This window comes from Marmota monax, unplaced genomic scaffold (genome assembly GCF_021218885.2).
Source record: "Marmota monax isolate L192 unplaced genomic scaffold, Marmota_monax_Labrador192_F-V1.1 WCK01_AAM20220418_F8-fsc00176, whole genome shotgun sequence".
In the NCBI taxonomy this organism is placed as follows: Eukaryota; Metazoa; Chordata; class Mammalia; order Rodentia; family Sciuridae; genus Marmota; species Marmota monax.
The window spans coordinates 1,419,511-1,446,111 of record NW_026694774.1 but is presented as its reverse complement, the minus strand read 5'-3'; the positions used below and the strand labels follow the sequence as shown (position 1 = coordinate 1,446,111).

General features: G+C 32.2%; 2 protein-coding genes across 8 annotated transcripts in view; one reads left to right on the top strand and one right to left on the bottom strand.

Annotated features, from left to right (window-relative positions):
* The window catches only part of Pof1b (POF1B actin binding protein), a 75,202-nt gene extending 55,584 nt beyond the window's left edge, over window positions 1-19,618 (top strand). For both annotated transcript variants that reach the window (XM_058572927.1, XM_046425367.2), the window contains 8 exons: window positions 2,313-2,405; window positions 3,269-3,382; window positions 4,172-4,324; window positions 5,314-5,433; window positions 6,608-6,736; window positions 7,547-7,629; window positions 10,867-10,981; window positions 13,736-19,618. In XM_058572927.1, the coding sequence (XP_058428910.1) occupies window positions 2,313-2,405; window positions 3,269-3,382; window positions 4,172-4,324; window positions 5,314-5,433; window positions 6,608-6,736; window positions 7,547-7,629; window positions 10,867-10,981; window positions 13,736-13,741 (813 nt within the window). In that variant the 3' untranslated portion in view covers window positions 13,742-19,618. The remainder of the gene's footprint in view (window positions 1-2,312; window positions 2,406-3,268; window positions 3,383-4,171; window positions 4,325-5,313; window positions 5,434-6,607; window positions 6,737-7,546; window positions 7,630-10,866; window positions 10,982-13,735) is intronic.
* The window catches only part of Znf711 (zinc finger protein 711), a 35,705-nt gene continuing 28,499 nt past the window's right edge, over window positions 19,396-26,601 (bottom strand). For 5 of the 6 annotated variants that reach the window (XM_046425374.2, XM_046425373.2, XM_046425375.2 and 2 more), the window contains 4 exons: window positions 25,412-25,549; window positions 24,335-24,382; window positions 22,566-22,709; window positions 19,396-22,083 (listed from right to left, as the gene is read on the bottom strand). In XM_046425374.2, coding sequence (XP_046281330.1) covers window positions 20,906-22,083; window positions 22,566-22,709; window positions 24,335-24,382; window positions 25,412-25,549 — 1,508 coding nt within the window. In that variant the 3' untranslated portion in view covers window positions 19,396-20,905. The remainder of the gene's footprint in view (window positions 22,084-22,565; window positions 22,710-24,334; window positions 24,383-25,411; window positions 25,550-26,601) is intronic. The other variant, XM_058572926.1, reaches the window with a different exon arrangement.

The following is a 26,601-nucleotide window of genomic DNA, read 5'->3' as shown; positions in this document are numbered from 1 at the left end:
TAATTTTCCTAATAGTTAAGGCTTTTTTGTGCAGCTTTCGAACTATTTGTCTTAAGTTTTAAGAAGTTTGATTGGTCTTGGCAGGGATTTCTTTGGTTTTATTTTGTTTGGGATTTGTTTAGGTTCTGGAATATATATATATATATATATATATATATATATATATATATATATAGCATACTCTGATTTTCTCTTCAAACAAAACAGTTTAAAAACTTGTTTCTCTCTCTATATATATATATATATTGGTTTTGCTAATTTAGGGGAAATTAGGTATTATTTGAAGATTTGGTCAGTTCTATGCTTTTTCTTCTTTCATTACAGACACTAGTTACATGAATAGTAGATATGTATTATACTCCCCCAGTTTCTTAGGCTCTATTCAGTTACTTTTCTGTTCTATTTTCTCTCTGCTACTCGGTTTATGTTGTTTCTTTTATCTTTTAATTTACCCATTATTTTCTCTGTCCTCCACATTCTACTTCTTATTCCATCCATTGAGGGTTGTTTTGTTTTTGCTTGTTTTGATTGCTTATTGAACTTTTCAGTTTTAAAATTTTCCTTTTTTATCTTTTTTTTTTTTTTTTTTTTTTTTTTTGTAGTGGGGATTGAATCCAGGGGCACTTAACCCCTGAGACATAGCCCCAGTCCATTTTTTTAATTTTTTATTTTGAAGCAGCATCTCACTAAGTTGTGTAGGGCCTTGTAAGTTGCTAAGGCTGGCTTTAAAATTGTCATCCTCCTGCCTCAGTCTCCCAAGTTGCTGAGATTACAGATGTGCCCTACTATTCCCAGATCCTTTTTCATTCTTTATATTTTTTTATTTCTTTATTGAGACTTTCTAGTTTGTTGTTGAGACATGGTTACTTTTGTTTGCTTCAGTCTGTTTGTAGTTTTCTGCTGAAGCATTTTAGAATGCTTGCCTAAAAACCTTGTCAGGCAGTTCTAACATTTCAGTTATCTTGATGTAGGCATAGATTGTTTATCTTATTGAATTGAGATATTCCTTGTTCTTGAAATGGTAAGAGATTTTCAGTTGAAATCTGTCCATTTTTGGTACCATGACACTGGATATTATTCAAATATTCTGTTCTAGTAGAATATCTCTGATACTGAAACACCAGAGGAAGTCAAGGCACTGTCAAAGCCAGCTGGAAAAGGAAGATGTCTAGGATTCTCTACTCATCCTTTCTTGATATGATAGGATGAAAGCCTAAGCTCACTTCATGATATCAACTGATACAACAGTGCTTGGAATTTCATTTTTCCCCATCTAAGATGAAAGACTCATCTCTCTATCCTACCTTTATTGATACCAACCTAATGAGTGATGTTGGTATGCCTCTTTAGAGCCTGATGATGGAGGAAGTCCAGGTTTCACTCTCAGCTTTTCTTGTTTGGGTGAGGGTAGTGTTAAAAATTTTTTCCTGTTGTATTTTGCTACAGTCAAGGGTTATCAACTTAAAGTTTCTGTCTTCTTAGCCCTCCTGTCCTTTCATGAACCTTTGGCTATTGAAAAAAGGCTTTTCTTAGGACATTTGTTCCCCATATCCATTGGTATATTTGGATTACCTGTTTTCCAAACACCAGTCTATGACATATAAAACAAAATAAAATCCAAGATTTCAATGTGTCATCCCTCAGTTCCAAATGTACTAAACATTCTTTTCACCATTCTGAGCTTTTAAATATTTGTTTTATATATAATATCTAGGGTTTCTAGTGTACTTAGTAAGAGGACTAGGGAAAGGTATTTCTCCTTTATCTTTCCAGATAAAGGAGAATTTGCTATTTTAAAAAATATATTTTCTTTAAATAAATGAAAATAATTTAGTGAAAGGCTTTTTTCTCCTTCTTCTTTATAATTAAAGATGATCCTGCACTTCAAATTTAAACTTAATTATTATTAAATTCTTCTTAATTTAGGAAAATATGTGCTCTTGGAATCACACATAGGAAATTTAATTTCATTACTTGAAGGTTGATTCTCTTATGTTTTCTAATTTTTTAAAAAAGAAAGAAAAATTGATAGAATTCTACCTTGTAAGAAAGGTGATACTTTGTGATATAAGACATAAAAAAAACCCCTTGTTCACAATACCTGGCTATGATCTTTTAAGGAATACTGCTGGGACTGCTTAAGCACATTATTGAAAAAAAATGTCTTGCATCACTATTCTAATACAGTCATGTCCAAAATAAAATTATAAATAAGTTTACTGGTAGGAACAGAAAAATAAGATTACTTTCACTTATATTGCCTATTTTTGAATGTTAATAAAAATCAACCATGAATTATTTTCTTCCTCCAGATGAGGGGTATGTCTGATAAGTCACTCAGGCTAGTGCTGTCCACATTCAGCAATATACGTGAGGAGCTTGGACATCTTCAAAATGACTTGACCGTAAGAATTATGTTTAATTTTCTTTCCTAAGCCACTTCTAATTCTTCACTTCCTACCATAGAAATGAAGACATTCAGTACACTTTTTTAAAATTCAGTACAACACAGCAATATTATGCTTACCCGGACATAGCTAAGGTTTTCTCAAAATAGTTAAATTAGTTTTAGAAAAGGAAAAAAGGGTATAACATGTAATGTCCAGTTTGAAAGAATGTTGAATATGCATTTATTATTTAGTTTACTACTAAGGGTAATTTAATGGTGAAAACCAGGGAGTAGCCAACAATATTAGAATAATCTGACTCATTTAATAGGAATTTCTCCGTTTCTTAATAATAAAGCATACTCTGATTTTCTCTTCAAACAAAACAGTTTAAAAACTTGTTTCTCTAAGAACTTAACCTGTTCTATTTTCTATTTTAATCTGTGTTCTTGGTGCCATCAACTAGATACATTCAGAATGATTTCCTTACAATGAATAACTCCTTGAGGACTTTGAAGTGGTTTTTCTTTTGTTTCTTCATTCTAATGAATGTAGTTAGTCTCTAATTTGAAAATTCACCACCTGCTGGGATTAACAAGGAGTCTTTGCAGTTTGGATAAAAACATTAGAATAATTCAAAAGGTTCTGCTTCATTGCACTTAGAGTTAGTCCATCAACATATCCTTTTCAATATGGGTTTTGAATGTTTCAATCTTGTTTATACCACACTTTGCTTAACTTTTAATAATTCTGCTTTATCAAGCAATTACAAATGAAACAAGAGATTATTTAAATCTTCTAATGTAGACAAGTCTTTGTATTATATGGTTGTTGACAAGCTTATGTTATTCTGAATCATAATAAATAATTTATGGTTCTAGTCACTGGAAAATGACAAGATAAGACTTGAGAAGGATGTGGCATTCAAAGAAACTCAAATAAAAGAGTATGAAGAACTCTTGGCATCAGTGAGAGCAAATAATCGTCAGCAGCAAGTAAGTTTATATTTTTGTTGGTGATAAACTAGATTGATAGTTTTTTATGTGTACAAGACTAGTACATTAGAATTATGAGATACAATTCAGACAGAATTAATATATGATGAAACAATTTTTATATGAGAATTGAGTGGTTTTAGAAAAGACAACCTTATATATTTTAGGCATACAATATATAAAGTACAAAATTATCTGTATTTTTGAGTGACAAGAATTATATGAATACTAAAAATCTAGGTTCACTCACTCACTCATTTAATCTACTAATGTGTTAATGTGAAAAAAGCTTTTGTAGATCTTACCTTGTGTTTGTGCAATGAATAATAAGAGAATGAATGAACTGTAGAAGATTTCTCCTGATATCTGAGTAAAGATAATTTCTAAGAGACCATTTTGAGTCTCTAAGGCTTACTCCTTCCTAATAACCCTCATGACTGTTCTAAATTCTTGCTCAGTTGGTAGTTGTCATATAAATAATTAGGTACATCATCATTTTGATGCTTACTAGAAGTCAAGATAAAATATTATCAAAGAGTACCAAAAATCTTATTACTGACTTGGGATACCAAAAATTCATGTAGCCTTGACTCATTTTCACTAAAAATAGGTAATTGAGAATAGGAGCAAGACTAATGTCTTACATGGCTGATTTAACATATCATCTAAGGGAAATAATATAACAAAATGAGGATGGGAAAATATTTGCTTGATTTGATGGAATGAACTGATTAAAAGAATATTTCACTGCAAATAGATTTATCTTATGCACTTGTGTCTTCCTTATAGCAGGGACTTCAAGACTCAAGCTCAAAATGTCAGGCATTGGAAGAAAATAATCTTTCTCTTCGACATACATTATCAGACATGGAATACAGAGTAAAAGAACTGGAATATTGTAAACGTAATTTGGAGCAAGAGAATAAAAACCTTAGAATGCAGGTATTAATTTTTTTGTTTTAAAGTTGGAAAATTGCATTAGTTATATCAGTGTAATTCTAGCATTGCAATAGTAACATTTATCTTGTTCATCCTTCCTTCCTTCCTTCCTTCCTTCCTTCCTTCCTTCCTTCCGTTATGAGGAACCACTTCAGAAAACATTCTAAGTCCAAATTCAAATCAAAGAGAGCTTTATTTACCTGGCCAGGGACTGTCACCCACCCATAGAGACTGAAGCTCCGTGGGAGAACAGCCATTTCCTGGCCCTTGTCTTGGGAATTTAAGGCAGAAAACCACAGCTCAAGGACTTTCCTTAGTGTCATCCAAGCAAGCCAATCATAGAAGCTAAGACAGCAATTAGCACAGCAACTTAACAATCGTGTCTTGGGTTTGAGCAGTTGTTAGACAACCATATCCTGAGTTTGAGCAGGTGGTTAGCAAGGGTGAGAATCTACTTCAAAGTCTTGGGTCACCAAGACCACCATATCCTGGGTTGAGTACATTTTGTGGGATACAAAGTACAGAAATCAATATATTATAAGAAAACAGCTTTCATTTTATTTTCTTAGAAACAGTTCTTGTAACAGTTTTTCTATAGAAGGCAGCAAAATGGAGTCTTAGGACTATCTGTGACAGTTCTTGCTTTATAATCATCTTATCTCACTTATCAAAACCTTAAATCTATTATCTATATTTGTTACTAACCTATAACTTACACTCTTATTGATTTTGTTTATCAGTTCACACCACAACACTTCCTTCCTTCCTTCCTTCCTTCCTGTTCATCTTGAGAAAGTGTGTAGATTGCTTTCTGATAACCATAGTTCTTATCAAAGTGATATTTGAGCTTTCTAAAACAGTTTCTGAAAAACACTATCATTATTTATATGTCATATTTAATCATATGGTTTCATGTAATAGTAATCTTTAAAACATAATATGTATTTCCTTCACAACAATCCAATTATGAAAAGTTATTTCATCTTGTGTAGGTTTCTGAGACTTGCACAGGCCCGATGCTGCAGGCTAAAATGGATGAGATTGGCAACCATTACATGGAGATGGTTAAAAACTTGCGAGTAGAGAAAGACAGAGAGATCTGCAAGCTAAGGGTATGTTGATCCTATATTTCATAATACACAGGTCAACATGTATTTTCTATCACAATGATAGTTTCAAGTTTAAGCTCACAAGGAAAAATCAACTGAAGATAAAGTTTTATGAATATGTCATAGAACCTTTTAAGTTTACATCATCATGCATAAAATATCATTGTTTAATTGTTTTCTAATTCTGCTTCATCTCTTCTAGCATAGTAAAAGAAATATTAATTCATTGTGTTGGGTATTTGTCAATGTGTTTTGGGGGGATAGGTGGAGCACTCTATGATCTTGCTTATAGCATGCTTATACAGGCAAGAGAAATATTCAAGATTATCTAGCAAAGCCATAACTGAATTTATACAATCATCCCTGAACACTGAGAGATGATAAATATCAAAGACTTTGTCAAGCACAATGATAAAAATGATATTAAGTTTTATTTGCCTATAATTATAATAAAATTAGAGTATTTGCAATAAATGTATAGTGACTTACCTTTTAATTCTAGGTTGAATTGACTTAATATATCCCATAATATATTGATTCCTAAATATTCTCAAATATACTTTAATTTCTTAATGAACAAAATGATGAAAGATTTTTCCTTTTCAAATATCACTTATGATCTTTACCAAAAATCAAAATGAAACAAAACATAATTTTCTAAAAAGTATACTGATAACCAGATTTCCTCCACTGGTTTTCTCCTTGTCTTCTCAACATTACTAACTTTAACCAAACAGTCACCTATGTACACATAAGTGATAAAGTGGAAAATGAGCCAGGGCAGTGATGCATGCCTGTAACTTCAATCATCTTGGGAGGCTAAGGCAGGAGGATCATGAGTTCAAAGCCAGCCTTAGCAACTTAGCAAGGTACAAAGCAAATCAGCAAGACCCTGTCTCTAAATAAAGATATAAAAATATGAGCTTTGGTTGTGGCTCAGTGGTTAAGTGCCCCTGGGTTAAATCCCTAGTACCAAAAGGAAAAAAAAAGAAAAGGAAAGAAAAAAAGAAAAATGCCTTTATTTTTTATATTTACAAATTTCTATGGAAGTTTGTAATTATTAGTATTTTCATTCATGACTAGCTGTGTGACTGTGTAACTAAAACTATTCTGGAGCTCAGTAATACACTTTATAAATAAGGGCTATAATAATATTTACTTCTTTCTATATCTTTAGTCCCAGTTAAACCAGTACCAAAAAGATGTTTCAAGAAGAGAAGGAAGTTGTAGTGACTTCCAATTCAAGCTTCATGAACTCACCAGCTTGCTGGAAGAGAAGGATTCCCTTATAAAACGTCAGTCAGAGGTAAAGAAAGAAAGGGATAGGAAAGTAGAAGAACAATAATATAACTCAGTCCAAAAGGATAAACACTTCCCAGGTATTAGAAAAGGATACATTACCAAGACATGCTTTATTATGTGGAAATGCATGGGAAAAAGCAGAGTTATATTTCAGGAGATATAATTCAAATGAAAGAACTGAAGCAAAAATAAGTGCTTGGTATTGTACATTGGACATTTTTAAGACACTGATTTTATTTTTCATTAGCAGTGAAACTCCCTCAAAGACTGTGAGCTTCTTACTAAATTATGGGCTGCTTCATCAAGTGACTGTGTTATATTCCTCCCTGTATCTTCAGTATGTAGCTCAGGATCTGGCATAAAATAGGTACAAAGGGAACAACCAAAATGGTGGCTAATATCATATTGTGGTTATTGAACAATGGTGCTTATAGTAACATTCACTATTAGGAACCTATATGTGTTTCCATATTGATGTATCAATACTTTTATGCTTTGGCTATATTTTTCAGGCTTTTTAAGACAAAAACGTTCACATCCTTATCATAAGAACTATGCCCATTTAATTTCAAGTTTTCCACAAAATATAGATATCCTACCTCCATTAGTGGATTCCTACAGAAGTATATAACTTTTCGAATACCATTAAGCAATATTATATGATAATCAACAAATGAGATTAGAACATTTTTGCCTCGAGGTTAAAAAGGAAAGGGGTGGTAATTATCCTAGTAAGCTTGTTTAATGATCAAGCATACATCTTACTCATGTTTCTACTTTTTAAAAAAGGATTATGTTGTTTTTCATTTTTAAGGAACTATCAAAGTTGAGACAAGAAATATATTCATCACATACTCAACCCTCCAGTTCTGGAAGGACTACCATTACTACTAAAAAGTAATGTATTTTTATATGAAGTTTTAATATGACTGGTAATTATACATTTCAAGTTATTGTCCTAGTTATTATATATTATAAGTTATTAAAATTGAGCACTAGACAAAGTTTGGTGTTTTTTACTAGCTAATACTTCTATTGAAGGATTAATACTTACAAGACATTGTTATTGTCTTCAGTCCTGTAACACACCTTTTTAATATTCATAATGTTACATAACATGTAAATAAATACAAATAATTGGTTGGTTGACCAACTGTATGAGTGAGAACTCTTAGTTGTATGTTACAGAGATTCAACTTAGAGTGTTTAAACCATCTATACTTAATATGATTATCTGTAATGCTGGATTTAAATTTACTGTCTTACTATTTGTTTTTGGTTTTGTTTCATTGTTTTATTTATTCCCCTTTTGCTCTTTTCCTTTCTTCTTTTGGATAAATTACTTCTTTACATAATTATGTTTTAATTTTGGCCTATATGTTTTCTTTTACATATATTAAAATCCCTGCATAGATTATTTTTAAGTCAATTATCTTTTTTCAAAAATATTCTTTTACTTGTCAACAGACCTTCATTTTATTTATTTATATGCAGTGCTGAGAATCGAACCCAGTGCTTCATACATGCTAGACAAGTGCTCTACCACGAAGCCACAACCCCAGCCCCTAGCCAATTATCTTTTAAAGACATATTAAGAGTAAAAAGCAGTGTTTTAAGTTTGCCTGCATATTTATCTTTTCTGGAGCTATTAATTCCTTTGCTTAGATCCAAATTTCTGTGATTTTCCCTTTGTCTGAATGAATAAATTCCTTAAACCTTTATTATGCTGCTCTTTTGGTGAAGACTTCTTTTGACTTTTTAAATCTGAAATAGTCTTTTCTTACCCCCATTATCCAGATATACAGTAATAGTTCCTTATCTGAGAGGGACATGTTTCAAGACTGTCAGTGGATACCTGAAACATGGTATAGTACTGAACCCTATATATACTATGCTTTTTTCCTATTTGTTTTTATCATAAATCTTGGCAACAACATCATAGTTTTTTTTTTTCTTATGGAGAGCTTTTACCTTTTCCCTTGAAGGGAATATGTTATATCTTCTTTTGGATATATATGCATTGCCACCATCACTAGTCTTATGCATGGGGGACATTATTATTAAGTAAGATTATTACAAGAATGCAAGCACTAGTTTTTAGGATGATTGATCTGATAATCGAGAAAGCTACTAATTCATTAGAAGCTATAGACATATTCACCATAGATATATTGAAAAACATGGATGATTTGCATCCCAAGTGGAATAGGACAGCATAAAATATTTCATTATCCTAATCAGAACAGTGCAGAATTTGAAATTTAAACAGTATTTATTTCTAGTATTTTCCATTTAATAATTTGGACTGAGAATAACTGAAACTACAAGGGAGGACTACTATGTTTTTATAGGGTATAAAATAGTAAGCTGATAGATTTTTTTAAATGAAGTACATAAAAGATGTCACTCCCTTGTATTCTGACTCTCATTGTGACTGATGAGAAGTTTGATGTTAAAATTATGATTTTTTTCCCTCTGGGTAGTGTTCTTTATTCTCTGGCTGTTTTAAGATTCTTTACCACTGGCTTCTATAAATTAAAAAATGTGCCTCTCTGTGGTTTTCTTCATATTTCTTTTTCTTGAGGTTTAAGCAACTTCTTAGATCTGTAATTTCATTTTTCATCAAACTTGGAAATAATTTGGTTGTGATTTATTCAATTACTTCTTATCTTCTGCCATTCTGCATAACTTTAATACACACAAACACACACAATGGCAATGACCATTTTCTACATGTTGTATATGTCAGTCTTTTTCCATCATGTATTATTCTAGACAATTTATTTATGCCTTCAAATTTACTAGTCTTTTCTTACAGTGTCCACTCTGCTGTTAATCCTATTCAATGTATTTTTCATCTTTACAACTCCAATATGACCTTTTTAATATCCTCTATTACTTTCTTCATTGTGCTCATGAATTCCTCTAACTTCTTGAATATATTTTCTGTATTTCTAATAGATGCATCTTTCCTACTCATTTTTAATTAGTATTATTTCTTGGCTTGTTTCTACTAATTTATTTTTCTCTCCATTATTAGTCATATCTTCCCGTTTCATTGTATGACAACTGATTTTTGGGGGGGTACCAGGGATTGAACTCAGGGGCACTTGACCACTGAGCCACACCCGCAGCCCTATTTTGTATTTTATTTACAGACAGGGTCTCATTGAGTTGCTTAGTGCCTTGCTTTTGTTGAGGCTGGCTTTGAACTCACAATCCTCCTCCCTCAGCTTCCTGAGCCGCTGGGATTACAGGCATGAACCCCCACACCTGGCTGACTACTGATTTTTTATGGGATGCCATATATTAAGGTTTTATGTTGTTGTATTCTAGATATTTTGGTATTGCTTAAAATATTTGGAAGTTTTATTCTGAGATAAATTTACTTGGAAACAGATTAATACTTTCAAGTCATGCTTTTAAACTGTTAGAACAACCTGCACTTAAGGCTAATTCATATCCCTACCAAAACAGTAGTTTTCTATGTTGTCTATGGTATGTCCCATATATTATAAGTTATTTCTACTCTGGCTAGAGGAACACAAAAATGACCATCCCTGTACAAGTTCAAGGGATTTCCAGCCTGCTCCTTTTTAATGGTCTTTCCCTGGAATTGATGACGTCTTCCCATACATATACTGAACGGCCTTCACCAAACAAATTATAGGGAAGCCTCTCCTGACCTCTCTCCCCATCTGTATAACTTTCTATTTTCTGGTAATCTGCCAACAAAAATTGACTGCCTTAACCTACCTGTTCTCTACACTCTGTCATCTCTGCTTGGTGATATTTCTGAAGTATGTTTTGGTTAGTTTTCCCTATCCTTTAACCAAGTAAATCTCTCTAGGCAGTGAGCTAGGCTTTATAGGACACACTTCATTTGTATCCTTGTCTGGAATCATTTTCCTGTGCTGTCAATGATCCATGACAGGCAGAGGTAAAAGTTTCTCCCCTTTGTTTTTTGGAAAATAATTGTAATAAATCGTTGCCTATTGAGAGGTGGTTTATATTCTTTCTTTGAAACATTTAAAAGTCATTCAGAGCCAAGTGGTTTATTAAGGGGAATCAAACTATGAGCAACTAAATATGAGTTATTTTCTCATACACTGTAAACTTTTTTCCTGTGTATAGGTACAGGACACAATATCCAATCCTAGGCCTCCTGTATGATGACTATGAATACATACCACCAGGTAGTGACACACAGACTATTGTGATTGAGAAAACAGAAGACAGATGGACTTGTGTAAGTTCACATGAGTGCTTCTATACCTAATTTGACTATATCTTAACAGCCTTTACATTTTGAGGCAAAATATCAAATATCCTAGACAATTATGAAGGAGAGTGAAGGATGGGGTAAAGACATGTTTTAGTAGAATCTGTTTTGTGTATTTGAATATGGTATTTACTCCTGTAAAGTTTGTTAGAATTTTGTTAGAATTTTGAAAGAGGATACACACACACACACACACACACACACACATATATATATATATATATATATATATATATATGTATATATATCACTAGATTGTAAGATCTTCCAGTTTTATATCCTACAGTGTAGAGTGAGCCTGCTGAACAGTCATTTAAATGCCATGTAGTCTAATATCTACTTTCTAAAACATCATCCAAAATCACTAGGTAACACAGACCTACCTCCGCATCATTCAATTCATTGCTAAGGGGCTAATTATTAAAACCTTCTTATGATAAATGATAGCTACTTCTCTAGAACTTTTATTGATTGACTTGTTGACTTTTAAATTAATGATCATCAACGAGGAAGTATAGCCAGGCATAGTAGTGCATGCCTGTACTCCCAGGAGCTTGGGAGGCTGAGGCAGGAGGATCATGAGTTTAAGGCCAGCCTCAGCAACTTAGGAAGGCTCTAAGCAACTCAGCTAGACCTTGTATCTAATTAAAACATAAAAAAGGGCTGGGGATTTGGCTCAGTGGTTAAGTGCCCCTGGATTCACTCTCCAGTACAAAAAAAAAAAAAAAAAAAAGAGGAGGAAATATATATTCCCAGCACAGTAGTTCTATTCAAGGGTAATTTTGCCCTCTAGGGCACATTAAGCAATGTTTAGAGACATTTTGGCAGCTAAAGCAGGGATATATATTGGTATCAAGTTTGCAAAGGCCAAAGGTGCTTCTAAATCCTACAATGTGCAGGACCATCCCTCACAACAATGAATTATCCAACCCAAAATATTCATAGAGATCAAGTTGAGAAACCCTGCTAATACAACAAAATGCTCTTCATTTTTTTCTCTAATTATATACTCCTACACTCTAATAATTCTAATAATAATCCACTGAGCATAGGAATGTGTGATATCCTGTAGGTGCAATGGACAGGAAAAAGGTTGAGAATGCCAGCTCTCAAACTATACATAATCCATTGTAAAACATTGTAAAAATTCTCATTATGTTAAAATTCTCCACCTATCCAACTGCTTAGGTACTAAAATCAGGAAGAACTAATCCATAGGTCATTAAAGTCAAGAAGTGATTATTATTGGGAAGTAGGCAGAGGACTATAAAGAGAACACCTAGTTACTAATAATGTTCTGTTTTTTGAGTTGTATGATGATGGTATATGTGTGTTCAGTTTGGGAAAATTCATTTAGTTGTACTTTTCTACATGTTTGCAATATGTCAGTAAATAGAAATAAATATTCTTCAGAACCTTTTGAAGAAATTAAAATTATATTTGAGATGTATTATTAATAAAATAAAATATTTCAGATGTATTATTAATAAAATTATCTGTCAAATAACTAACCTTACCACCAAACATCTTTTGGCTAAACAAATAATGTATATATACATATAATTTTCGGGGGATACTAGGGATTGAACTCAGGGGCATTCAACCACTGAGCCACATCCCCAGCCGTATTTTGTTTTTTATTTAGAGATAAGAGTCTCATTGAATTGCTTAGCACCTTTCTATTGCTGAGGCTGGATTTGAACTCACAATCCTCCTGTCTCAGCCTCCAGAGCTGCTGGGATTACAGGCATGTGCCACTGTGTCTGGCTCAAATATATTTTTAATATTTTAGTTGTAGATGGACACAGTGCCTTTATTTTATTTTTTATTTATTTTTATTTGGTGCTGAGGATTGAACCCAGTGCCTCACACATGGAAGGCACTGAGCTACAAACCCAGACCAAGCTCAATTATTTGAGTAACTCAAAGTTTAGTTTTTAGTTCTGAAACCATCCTTTAACTATATAATCAAGCCATCAGTCTTGTAAATATGGTTATCTATCATTAGTGAAAACAACCAATATTTAATAACCCCATATAAATATACCTGAATAATCCGATCTTTGAAATGTTATTTTACTTAGTCATTAATTAGTTGAGAATTACTTATTGCTAATTATGAACTGATAAAGTATACTTGATGACCCAAGAACCATATATATGATTAGCAAAAAATGTCAACATAAGATTTAAAATTGTCACTCGGATAATTTCATGCTCAAAGTGGAAACAATTGTTAATAACCACATGTGCCCATAGGTGACAACAGTGTGAGGACCTGCCAAATAAAGAGTTTAGCATAGTAGCCATTTCATCCCTCTACATTAAAACATAAAGCAATAAACATTAAAGTCGATATCTGAAAAGGCTCTAGAGACTGGTAAGAAGTTCAAAATATATTCAAGTAAATTCAGATGATCCATATTTATTAACTGAAACCTTTGAGCATATATCTAAACTATAAATATGAACTATGGAAGAAATCAACTCAATTTTCCCTGCACCCTGATTCAAATCATTTGAAAACTATAAGTTCACTAAAGTCAAAAGACAGGTCTTTGTTTCAATTAATACCATATAAAAGAGAACCACAATTGTACAATGTGTTTCCAGTGGTTTTATACATATCAACTTAAATAATTTTCATAATTGTAAGCATACAATAATAATAATGTTTTAATTATGGACCCATTGTAAGATAACTTTTTTTTTCTTTTCTAGCCATGAATGGAAACAACTTTAAAGTATTACATCTCAAAGGAAGTTTTCTGTGTCTATATTAGTATTTTAATTTCTTTTTCCTTCACTAAAGGCCAATCAAAATTTTGAACCATGCTACTAACCAATGAATCTAATGGAATGACTTAATTCTACAGATGAGTTTCTCCAGCCATTTATGAAATATCAGTCCTTTCTATTTGTAGCTGCAATGTAGCAGCATACAAACTAAAAGAGGGAACTTGTTTATTTGAACTTCCATTGCAGTCACTGTAGAACATAACCAGCTATTTTTTAAAAATATGGTACATCTTAGGTGGTTAACTAATTTGTGGAGTTAGAGATTTTATAAGTTATTCCATTAGAATATTTTCTCCAATATTTATTATACAATTTTGTTAAAAGACTTAACATTGTTTTTAACAAGAGGCAAAAAAATTGAATCCTTAAAATAAAAGACTATAGGGCATGATACATATAATGTACATTGGGTTTTCTCACTTGAAGCCTATGACTAAAAGAGATGCTTTATTACATACTATTACACCTCTTGGAAACATAACTAAGCCAAAGTTGATAGTTAATTTCATTTAGCAGGGAAGTGGGATGATATCTTTTTAAAGAAGTAAATCCATTTAATTGTACGATATGCTACATAGTTCCTAATAATATCCTTTTGTGTCTTGAAAATTTTCTTTCAAAGCATTTCCTTCCCAAATGAGGCCACTCACTTCCTTAAAATATGTAATACTCTATTGTATTAGTGTTCAAAAAGAAGTTGTAGTTTTTCATAGTGGTATACAAATATTATATTGAAGTAATGCATATATACAAAAGCATATAGAATAAAATAGCAACAAATATTTGATGGTGAATACTTCTTGGGAAAAAAATTTATAGTAATGTACTTTAAGTTTGTTTAATTAATTGTACTCTTGATGACCTTCCTTACAAAATGAACAAAAGAATTTTAAATACATTACAAGGTAAGAATGGAATGTCTTAATTTCAACTTGTTTGGCTAAAGATAAGAGTTACTAAAAGTCATTGTGTTTGTAATAAGGCAACAAATAATTTGAGTTACATGTAAATGAACTTTTGCACTGAACTCTCTGAAAATATCTATATAAAATCATGTGATTTATAGTAGTATTCTAATAATTACTAAGAAACTGTTACGATAAGTACAGATGATGCACTATATGCTAATGGAAACTATAAATGAGAAAAATGTTTTCAAAATTCTTTTATAGAAATATACAAATAGGTCTTATTATGCAGGTAAAAAGACTCATTTATATTATGTAATGCTTTGGGCAAAATGTTAGGCTCCATTGAATTGATTCAATTCCTATTTTATCAATATTTTGTGATAGATAACCGTAGTCTTACATTTTTTGCTTGGTGTAGTAGAAACAGAGGAGTTTCTCGTCTGCTAACTGCTCATATATGTAACCATAATAAAGATATATAGTTATGCACCCACTATAAGTGATATAAGGCGAAGAAACTTTATAAGCCTGATAGAAAACTGCCACCATTACTGTTTGAAAATGAGTACAGGTGTGATTTTTCTAAAATACTGAAAACTAACAATATTCAAAATTTGAAAGCAATTAAGAAGTCAGCGGTTTCTTGGCCCACTTGACCCATGGATAGTGAATATGGATCATATTAAGGTCCTTATTATACTCAATTATTTTTAAAAAACTCTAAGGAAAAATTAATACTATGGAGAGTCCTTCTATATATTTAAATATATGTATGTATATTCAAATATATAAATATATGCACATATATTAAATATCTTTCATTTGTGATTATTATCAATGGAAAGAGTAGTTATATCTTTTCTTCTCACTGGTTTTAAGCAAATTATTTATGAAAATTACAAAGATGTCAGGTGAGGAATGTTTGTTTACCTAATATCTATATCAGAATGTTTTCACTTTAGATTTATCAAATAAAATGGAACCTGTACAATAACATATAAAGTAATTTGTTTGTATCTAAAATGTGTTAAGTATTTGTGAAAGTTCAAGTAAGAAATGTGTAGGAAGGCTTTTTAACTTAGCTGTATATTTTTGTCAGGAAGTTATTCTCATGTGAATACTTATGTGGGAACTAATAAGCACCATTCTAATTAACACACACACACACACACACACACACATATACACACACCCACCCCAAAAGGACTTCCTAATGTGAACTAGTAATGATGGAACTTCAACATAATTTGACCTCCAGTTGATGAAGATTTCTGTTTCATATTTGAATTTCTTCCATATAAATAGCGTTTTCTAAGTACTTGTTTCAAATATAATTCCATAATGCATTCATCCCATCTTTATAATGAGGTTTTAATCGTATTACATTTCTTAATATGGACAGTACCAAATGAACAAAATAAATCTTTTGAAAAAATTGTATCTCACTACACAATTTAGATCCTTACCTAAGCCATCCTCACACCTCTTTCTCATTATTGCAATCTACAAAGATAAATGTTTCTTTTCAAAGTAAATGATGTTTTGAAAATATTTCCTCAAATAGTACAACCTTCCCATCACATGTAATTACTAAATTTATTGGATTTCCATTGTACATTTTTTGTAATCAAAAATGCAAAGTATTTAATGTTCATCTGAAGATAAAGAGTAACAGGAAAACTAAAAATAAATAATGTATTAAACACATCTTCCTTAATAAAAATATTTAGCAATATTTACTCTAGAATAAGAGATACCACTTTTAGTCCACAAAGAAAAACTAGAATTACTCTGACATAATTATGATAGCCAACATCATTATATGATAGATTTAGTAATCTACTTGTATCTATCCCTTGTAGACAATGAGATGTTGTTGGCTTCTCATCCCACCACATTAAAATAGTACTTTTTTATTGAAGTATATCTTCCTGAGATACTTTATGTTAAGGGGAAATTTTACTTTGATCCTATAGCTAGTTTGCTAATACAATCAATGTTGAATGCTCCTAGTTTATATGTGCCAAGATTCAACAAAGCACACCAATTTCTTAAAATGGGAAAATATATAGGCTTTAAAAATTTTTTTTAGTTGTAAATAGACACAATATTTTTATTTTATTGATTTATTTTATGTGGTTCTGTGGATCAGTGTCTGGCACATGCTAGGAAAGCAATTTACCACTAAGCCACAAACCCAACCCATACATAGGCTTTTTAATATCATGTTCTAAAAGTTTCTGATGAGCTAGTCAATATTAAGAGTGGGGGGTTTGGGGGCTGGGGATGTGGCTCAAGCGGTAGCGCGCTCGCCTGGCATGCGTGCGGCCCGGGTTCGATCCTCAGCACCACATACAAACAAAGATGTCGTGTCCGCCAAATACTAAAAAATAAATATTAAAATTCTCTCTCTCTCTCTCTTTAAAAAAAATATTTAAAAAAAAAGAGTGGGGGGTTTGGGAATCTAGAATGACAGGGTTTGGGAATTAAACAGGAAATGATTAAGACTTATATTAGGGTTTAAGTGGGATAGTGTCCATATTGTCAATTGGTTCAGTTTTAAAAGTGGAGAGCTCTCTTTGCAATAGTTACTTGGGTAATGGTTCAAAGAGAAAGGCATAATAATTGTTTCACCTGTTACGCAGGTGAAACACTTTTAGTTGGAGATACTGTACTATCTAGTCTTGAACCTACTGCTCATAACATCCAGATCTTATCTAGGATCCAAGGTTTTAAGATACCCTTCTCAGTGAGTTCCAAATTCACATGCTGCCTCTTTTTGAAGGGTAAGGTGGGGTTATACAAAGTTGGGAAATTGGGAAAACTCTGATGATAGTCTATGGTTTAAATCTAATCCTTCATTTTTTGTAAATGAAACCTTACTGATTTTAAAGAACTTGATTCTAAGTCTAGCTAGCTTTTTTTTTTTTTTTTGGTTCTCACAAGAGGTTCTCAAAGATCTGAACAAGAGGATTCTTTTGTTCCTCTGCCTGCTATATATCAACAAATTATTTAAAAGATATTTAATATTTGCTCCAAATTAAACCAAATGGAGAAGGCATCAAATCAACCAATTGGTAAGTGGAAGAAGGAGGAAAATATAAATCAAAAACGATTTGTCAGGAAATTATATAATTATTGAACTGGGAGAGGGCTACATAGAGGCTAATTATATTCTTCTACGTTTGCATATTTGTGTCTTTAAGGGCAGTTCCAGGTTCCAACTGGTAATTGTCTTGTATAAAACACAAGAAACTGATTATAAAGGGCTTTCTTAAATAATTATTCCTAACTACCCTCTCTGTCATGCCCTGGGCCTTTTAGATGTGACAATGGGATAAACCCATCGATATATAATGCCATGAACTCTTCTGGAAAAATGATTTTTCAGTAATTTTCATCTTTTCTTTCTTGTGAAGGTACTTCAATTTGCAGATCTACATTTTTAGATGGAATCTGCGTGGTACATAGGAAAACCTTTTGCCAGTAAAAACCTATACATTTAATATAATCTTTAATTTGTGACACTGACTTAATTCATATGTTTTATTTTTCTTGGGCTGAAGCTTTCTAGGTCTGATTTATAAATAAAATTAAATCCAATCCACCTTTCTCCAGCTCCACTGTAACCATGAACTATGGGAATAATTTAGCATGGCTCTTTGCTCCCTTCAGAAACACTATATTTTCACACAGCCTACAGAGTGATTATTCAAAATGTAAATCAAATCTATTACACATCCTCCTTGAAACCTCCAAAAGGCTTCCTACTTCAACCTCCTCACAAGTCCCTTCTCCTATCATTTCCTCTTACTCATCATTATTTAACCAAATTTGCTGACACATGATTTGCATTTTTTTTTTGTTATCTCTGCCTTGCTCTTCAATAAGATCTTCATGTGACAGCTTACCTCTTGCTACTCAAATGACATGTACTCAGTAAGGAATGCCTCTGTCCACTCACCCATAGTAATCAATTATATTGGATGCTTTTCTTATACCTTATTTTTCATTTGGTGGCAACGTAAAGGAGCTTTCTAGAATTTCACAATTGTAGGCCCCACAATTAAATTACAATATGAATTTTAATAAGCTACCTAGGTGAATCAATAGACATAAAATTGAGAAAACTGGTGTAACATGTAAAAGTAATTGATTTCTTCCTTTCAGTTAATGGTTATTAAAGAATGATAATCCAATTGACAGTTACAACTAAGAGTGATATATCTAGAATTATTAGCATTCTATTAACTTTGGCCTAGTTAGAACACAGCAAGTAATTTTGTACTCATTTTCAGAAATTATTCCTAAATACTTGAATCAATACTTTCCTTTTCCCATGTACATTAGGAATATAAATAGATATATTCTTATCTCAGAACTATGTCATGTAAACAGGTTAAGAATCTTTAGATTTTACTAAATCTCAAGACTCTAAAATGGGTAACTATATAGCACTTCATTATGATTTTAACAAATAACATACATTCTTCAGGAATAAACCTGCCACCAGAATTGTTTAAATTCCTAGCTCAAACTATTATTAATTCACAAAACTCAATAAGATGATTAAAAGGTCCAAATTGCCTAAGATAAATGTTAAGCTAAAAGGCTTTTAATAAGGAATGAACATTACAACTCAATTTTAAATAAGCTCATAAAACCTAAAAGTGCAATAAATGCTTTTTATTATTGTATGCTCATTTCAATGAGTAACATTTAGAAATAATAATCCCACATAACAATGACAATCTTATTTTACAGCGTGTACATCATTTACAGCCACATAACACACAATTTTAGATTTTCCAAATTTAATATTCTGAAGTTAAGAAAGATTAACAAAAATATTCTCAAGTAACTGATTCTTATCTGGTGCAAAAAAAAAAGAAAAGTGAACATTATTTGAAACACAAAGCCACAATATAGCATGAAGTAAAATTACATTTTAATTATGTTGAAGAGCTGAATGTAAACATGAAGCAACTAAAACTTAAAAGTACACATCATATGCATTACATTTATGAACAGGGTTTTCATTAAAATTTCCCTAAACCAGCTTTTAATATAAGCGCCATTTTGATTTGCAGCATGCTAACACAAAGCGTTGTTAAAGGGATGCATATTTTAAATTTATACACTGTAAACTGAATATCCACCTCCAAACTCTATTGGCAGTATATTGTTCTGTTAAATACCACACAAATACTGCCTCATATTGAAAATGCATGTTAATAACATGGTATATAGATTTTTTAAATCAAAAATTTCAATAATGGCATAAAATTGCACCTTTAAACATTAAAGCAAGTAAGACTAGAATAATCATACTTGCTAAGACGCCCTAAAAAAACCTCTAAACATTATATTTAAGAAAAGTGTTCTCTCAGTTTAATCTTTAGATCATTAAGAAATATAGTGCTGATTTTGTTTGCAACACTACAGTTGCATCCATTTTAGAAAGCCACATTTGACTCAAATATACTTTTGTCATATATGCCGTACAGAACAATAAAGTTGAACATCAGAAAAAAAGGGAAGTTTAGTCCTTAGACTTTACCCTAGATTTCAGCACAGAATGCTGTATTTTAAACATCCTATCCTGTGATAAAATATTAGCTGCTCTGAAATTCTTTTAATAGTACTGAATCAATCTAACCTGTTTTTCAGTGAAATTTATTTGAATGAACACACAAAACTTTTTCCTTTTCTGGAATTCAATTTCCAGGTACAATATAAAAAGGCTCAATGACTAAATGACTGATGGATGACTGTATTTTATTTCCCTACCCCATTTCTAAAATTGCATAAAAGTGAGGCTTGCTTGCTAAAGCAAAGCATTGCTAAAACTCCTCAAATATGTGTTCTCTTTTCAGAAACATTTGTCTCTAGTATGATCAGCCAATAAGGTATTTGTCTTTACTTTTCCCCTTTGCAATTTAATTATGCATATAATACTATTAAATAGACATTTAAGTTTTTGCTAAAACAATTCTAAATTCATTATGTAATTTTCAAAGGGCTATGAGATTCCCCTGTCAATTCAAATATTTTAAGATCTTTAATACAAAGAATGTAAAGTTATGGTTTAATATCAAGCTTTGAAACCAGAAAAAACAGATTTTCCTCCAAAGTGGCATATCTTATTTTGTAAATAGCTTCTTTCTTTATATTGATATAATTATATAAGAGCCTCTTTGTGGTGCCTCATAATATGCTGATTTTTTTCTGATGGTCTTCGAAATCCTTTCTTGCAGAATTCACACCTGTGTGGATAGTCTTTTGTATGAATTGAGATCACATGTCGTTTAAAGCCAGATGCATCTGTAGTGCTGTATTCACAATACTCACATTGGTAAATCTTCCTTCCAGTATGGGTCTTCATATGCTTTTTGAGCTCATTTTGCTGTCTGAACCCTCTCTTGCACCTTTTACATTTCAATGACTGATCTTTAGTATGAACTGAAAGGATATGACCACTAAGAATGAATGGATCTGATGTCTTAAAGTCACAGTGCCTACACTGATGAATCTTCCTACCCTTATGAATATCACTATGCTTTTTGAGCTCAGAAGGACGATGAAAACCTTTATCACAGACCTCACATTTGTGAGGAAAATCCTTGGTATGGACAGATATGATGTGCCGCTTAAGGTCACTTGAGTTGGTGCTCTTATGATCACAATGAGGACACTGGTGTGTCTTATGTCCTTGAAACAAATCCAGATGGCGTTGAAGCTCCCTTTCATCACCAAATGCTTGGGGACAATGCTCACATTTATATGGCAAATTGTTTCCATGTTTAGACTTAATGTGAGTTTTCAGATTTGATTGATCTGCACACCTGAAGACACAATACTGACATTGATATGGCTTCTCACCAGTATGGGTTCTCATATGTTTCTTGAGTTCAGAAGGATGGCGAAAACCCTTCCCGCATTCAACACAAACATGAGGAAAATTCTTGCTGTGAACAGCCAGCAAATGTCTGTTCAACAGTCCTTGCTCTGCAGTTTCATAGTCACAGTATTTGCACTTGTGCATCTTCGGCTCCTTGTCTCTTAAAATAAGCTTATTTGAACTCAGTGGACTAGCCTCTCTGTATCTTCTCGTGTATTCTGTAAATTCATGTGTTTTGTCAACTTTATTTATAAGCTTATGGCTTTCTAAGTGGTTATGGAAACTTACTTTCTTGTTAGTTGTAAAGTCACAATCTGTACACTGATATTTTTTTCTCATCAAATGATCAGGATGATTCTTCATGTGTCTTTTTAAGAATCCCCTGGATTTAAACTTTTTTGTGCAAATATGGCAAGGGTATACTGTCAGGGGCTGTCCATCAGGACCTATTATAACAGCTAGGTAAAAAAAATAAAGGAAATTTGACATTTGGTCAGACTGTTTTAAAGGATTTTACAACAAAGGTGACAAAACTAGTTGATATTCACTATGTGAAAACTATATTAGTTGAATAAAATCCTACAAGATAAAATGCAAATGAAAAGAAATTTATGGTAAAGTAGCTCACTGGAAAGAAATGAGTGGCACATTTTACTATAGACCACTCACCTGTCAAAATGCTAACATCATATATATATTTTGAAAACCAGAATTTGACAACCTTTAATTAAATCAACTTGAAAATTCTCTTTAAAAGGAGCAGACAAGCATAGTTTTATTACATATCAGTCTCACATTGTAAAAAACAATTATCTATATAATACAGAAACAGGAACATGGGAAGTATGACTACCTGTAAGCAACAGATTTTTTTTCTTTGGTTATAAAAAATAATTGCACATCTCCAATTATTATGATATTCATAGAGCAGAGTATTTACCTGTTTGCCACTGCCTTGTTTCTCCCTTTCTCCTCTTCTTGGATTTCTGTTTAAGTACTTTGTTTGTATTAATGCTATCACAAATTTGAAGGTACTGTGCTGCTGTACTACTTCTGTTTTCTAATGTTGAATCCAAAGTATTTCCTGGAAAAAATCAACACACTTTAAAACACATAGCATTACACTTTTTTGGTTTTGTTAGATTAATTACTACAAATGACATGGTACCAAGTTGCCTTTGCAGTAGTGAATTTCAATTCATTCTCATTCTCTTTTTTTCCTCTCTCACCGTTGTATACATGTAAACACTTTGAATAGGATATCACATGAAATTAATGTCAAAATATATCACTTTAATCATCCTAAAAGAAGAAACCGATGAGATACATGTAACATAAGAAACTGAATTTTAGGACCCTGTTAAAAATCTTGTCATCAGACCAATTTCTCACCAAAGGTAGCTAATAAAATCATAGTGATTTAGCAAGAAATATACATATATCAGTGAAGGAATATAATCATGGTAACTATATGTAATGCATGAAAAATTAAACCTCTTATATATGTGCTTTAGAATAGTATACTTGATGTGATGGGTATTAAGGTAGGTTTTAGAGATTTAAATAACTGTGGCAGGCAATTTGCCACAATTTCAGTGGAATCAGTGCATAGGGAATAAAATCCTTAATACAACTTCAGTTCTCACAAATCTATTGTGGTGCTATGCAATTTAATTTAAAACTGTAGATCTATAAAACTCTCAGGTTAGCTTGTATACTGCAATATACAAATATCATCAATTTCTGTGAAATCTACATTTAAGTTTAGATAGTCAAATTCTTCCCAAAGGTAGAAACAGAACAATGAAACAGTCTGTCATGAGGAAAAGCCACCTTGAGTGCTGGGAGCCATTAGCCAAGTAGGTATGACAGTTTCCTTGCCAGCGTACCCCATGTTGCAGTGACATTGAATGTAGGTGACCTTGCTCAAGGACCAAGGCGGATTAGGGCTTTCCCGGTTTAGGTTCCAGGTTTAAGGTTTAAGATTATTCCTGCTGGGAATAGGGCGTATCCTGCTGCCTGAGTTCCCCTTGAGTTCTCACGGGATTCAGACAGTATATTTTGGGAGACAGAAGCCCAGTGGTGGTGGATTTGGGCAGAGAACGTGGATTTCCCCAGAACGTGATTGTAGACGGCTGGTGTGAGTTCGGGAATAAAGAGTTGCTGTTTGAATCTACAAGCTGTGTGGTGGCTCGTGATTGTGTGCCCAGCCAGACTGCGGCACTTGAGAAAGAAAAAAAATGAACCACAAAATACTACTTAGAGTGAATTAAAACTAAGAAAAAAAACCTGTGCTCACACATGGATTTTATATAACTGTTATAAATTGATCTCTCTAGCTCTCTCTGTTTGCCATCTAACTTAAGAAAACAGTTCCACTCAAGAAAGACATTAACAAATGACTGATATCATGAACACACTTTTACTTTTCTGCCCAAATAATTTGTATTTTATAATTTTTCCACAGCAGCCTTTTATGGCCAGTGTGGTAAACTCTGTATCTTGAGGGAATGAAATGCATTCACTGATTAACTCCCATTATATCCATATGTAAATTAATTTCCCAAAGAAGCAAATTCCTATGTAACTATATTAGGTATGACCAGGCAAGTAATAATCCAACAAATGTTTCTGCAGATTCAAACTATTCTTTACTTACCAAGCAGTATATAAAGCCAGATATTTAACTTATATAAAATGTTCTCTCACCTGATGCTTGACAATCTTCATACCTTCGGGAAACTCTTCTTTCATCTCCTAAAAAAAAAAAAAAAGAAAAGAAAAGAAAAAGAAAAAGACTAATTACTAACTAATATGCTGATTATAGTGATTACTAGAGATCACATTTTAATCTATTAAAATCTTACTTTGCCCATCATTCCTTGGATTAAAAAATATTTTGCTAAATTCTTCCACTCTCTTGGATTAGGTAGTTTTGCACACTGAAAATAAGGGCTGCTGTCAGCATTCTTGGAATTATTTATACTTTGGACAGTTTTACTTTTTAAATGTAAACTCTGTAACTATTTCTTCAAAGTACTTCTAGCCCTGGAGATGTTCAATAATGACTCTTGAATGAATGTACCTTTGGGTGAACCAAGTTTAGGTAAATTAATGCATTTGAACACGAATATTTTTCAAAGTACACAGTATACCTGGACTTTCTTGTACATTACACAGGAATCAGATAAAACAGACAGAAGGGGAAGAAAATAACTTGATAAATTTACCTTCCATGACATACTTCTAAAAGAGCACACCTGAATTTGTTGCTTTTCAGAACCCCAACATCTTGTCTGTGGTGTTAATAATTGAAATGAATTTTTCCAAAAGGGAAAAGATTAATTTTTCAAAGGGTACTCCTATTTTAGGAAAATAAAATGTTTTATGGCACTTATACAGGTAGTATTTAAAATAGATGGTACTGAAAATGTATTAAGCAAAGTTCACTTCAAATAGTACAAAATATGTGATAGAAAAAAACACGTAAAAAGTAACTAGAGGAGGCTGAGGTTGTGGCTCAGTGGTAGAGTGCTCGCTTAGCATGCATGAGGCACTGGATTCGAGCACCACATAAAAATAAAATAAAGATATTGTGTCCACCTAAAAAAACTAAAAAAAAAAAAAAACATTAAAAAAAGTAACTAGAGATGAATCAGTCCACACAAAACATTTTATTATATTAGCCAACTCACAGTGGCATTAGCACAGCATATTTAATGGCCAAACGGCTGATTAAATACATATGTTATGTACTTATCAGGTGAAAAAATGCCAGTGTCCTACCATATGCCGCAGCCCAGACAACAGGGACAATTGTTTTATTAACATCAGAGTCCTCAAGCTGAATCTCAGGGAGAGAAGTTCCTTCCTCTTCCCCTACAATGACTTCCATGTAAACTTCATCTGCTATTTCAGCGCAACCTAAATTTTAGAAATAATTCCTTGTTTATAACCCCAAATATTTAATAAATGGGTAAAAATTCCAAACAATTTAAACCTTTCAACTTTCAAGATTTCAGTTTGGTTAACCTAAAATTTTATAAATTTAGTGTAGGTTTATATTAGGCACTTTTGGAGGCTAATGCCACTAGGAGACAATAATTTATAAAAATTCTTATTCTCCTCTCAGATCCAAGTCTTCTGAAATGGCTTTTTAATTGTATAAAATGTGTGCATGAAATATATTGACTGATTTTATGGCCCATTGGAAATTACAAATTTATAAAAGGAATTGTATCCAATAAATTTACCTGATAGTACTTCAAACTCAGACTAAGTTTCCCATAGAGTCAACATTAGAAAGTAATTTACACTATCTCATATACTATGTTCAATATTACATGTAATAAAAAAATAATCAAAATACTGGTAATTGAAAACTCCTACAAAATGGTTATATATGTATATGTAAATGCATACATATGTATTTATTAAATGCTATTGCTCAAAGACATGTGGACACACTTCAAGAAGCTGAGTTTTAAGAGAGTACTGAGGAGGAAAATGATTGAGGCTCATTTAAAAAAACATTGTGGTTAAAAATATTTAAATATAGAGCCACTGTATGTACTTTATGTGAAAGCATCTGTTTACATGTAACCTGTTAAATAGAAAGCTGACTTGAATTTATGCTTTTCTTTGATTCACACACTGGGATCTTCTATTTACTATAGAAGCAGGTAAAAATAACTTTAGGAAAAAGTGTCCTTCCTTCTCCAAGTTTCTCTTCTCTCCATTTACCAGAAAAGAGACACTGGTTTGTTTCTCACATCCCCCTGGCACTCTGGTATCAGCCAACCTAAACCTTAGTCTCCCACCTCCTACTGTGCCCCTTTATTAATAAATTAAATACAGTAATAAAGGATTCAGAAACCATATGGAAATTATTTCATTAAACTCTTTCATCTCTATACAAATCTTCTCCACTCATTTGTTTTGATATTTCAGCTGTGATATACTATTCATGTAAGAGG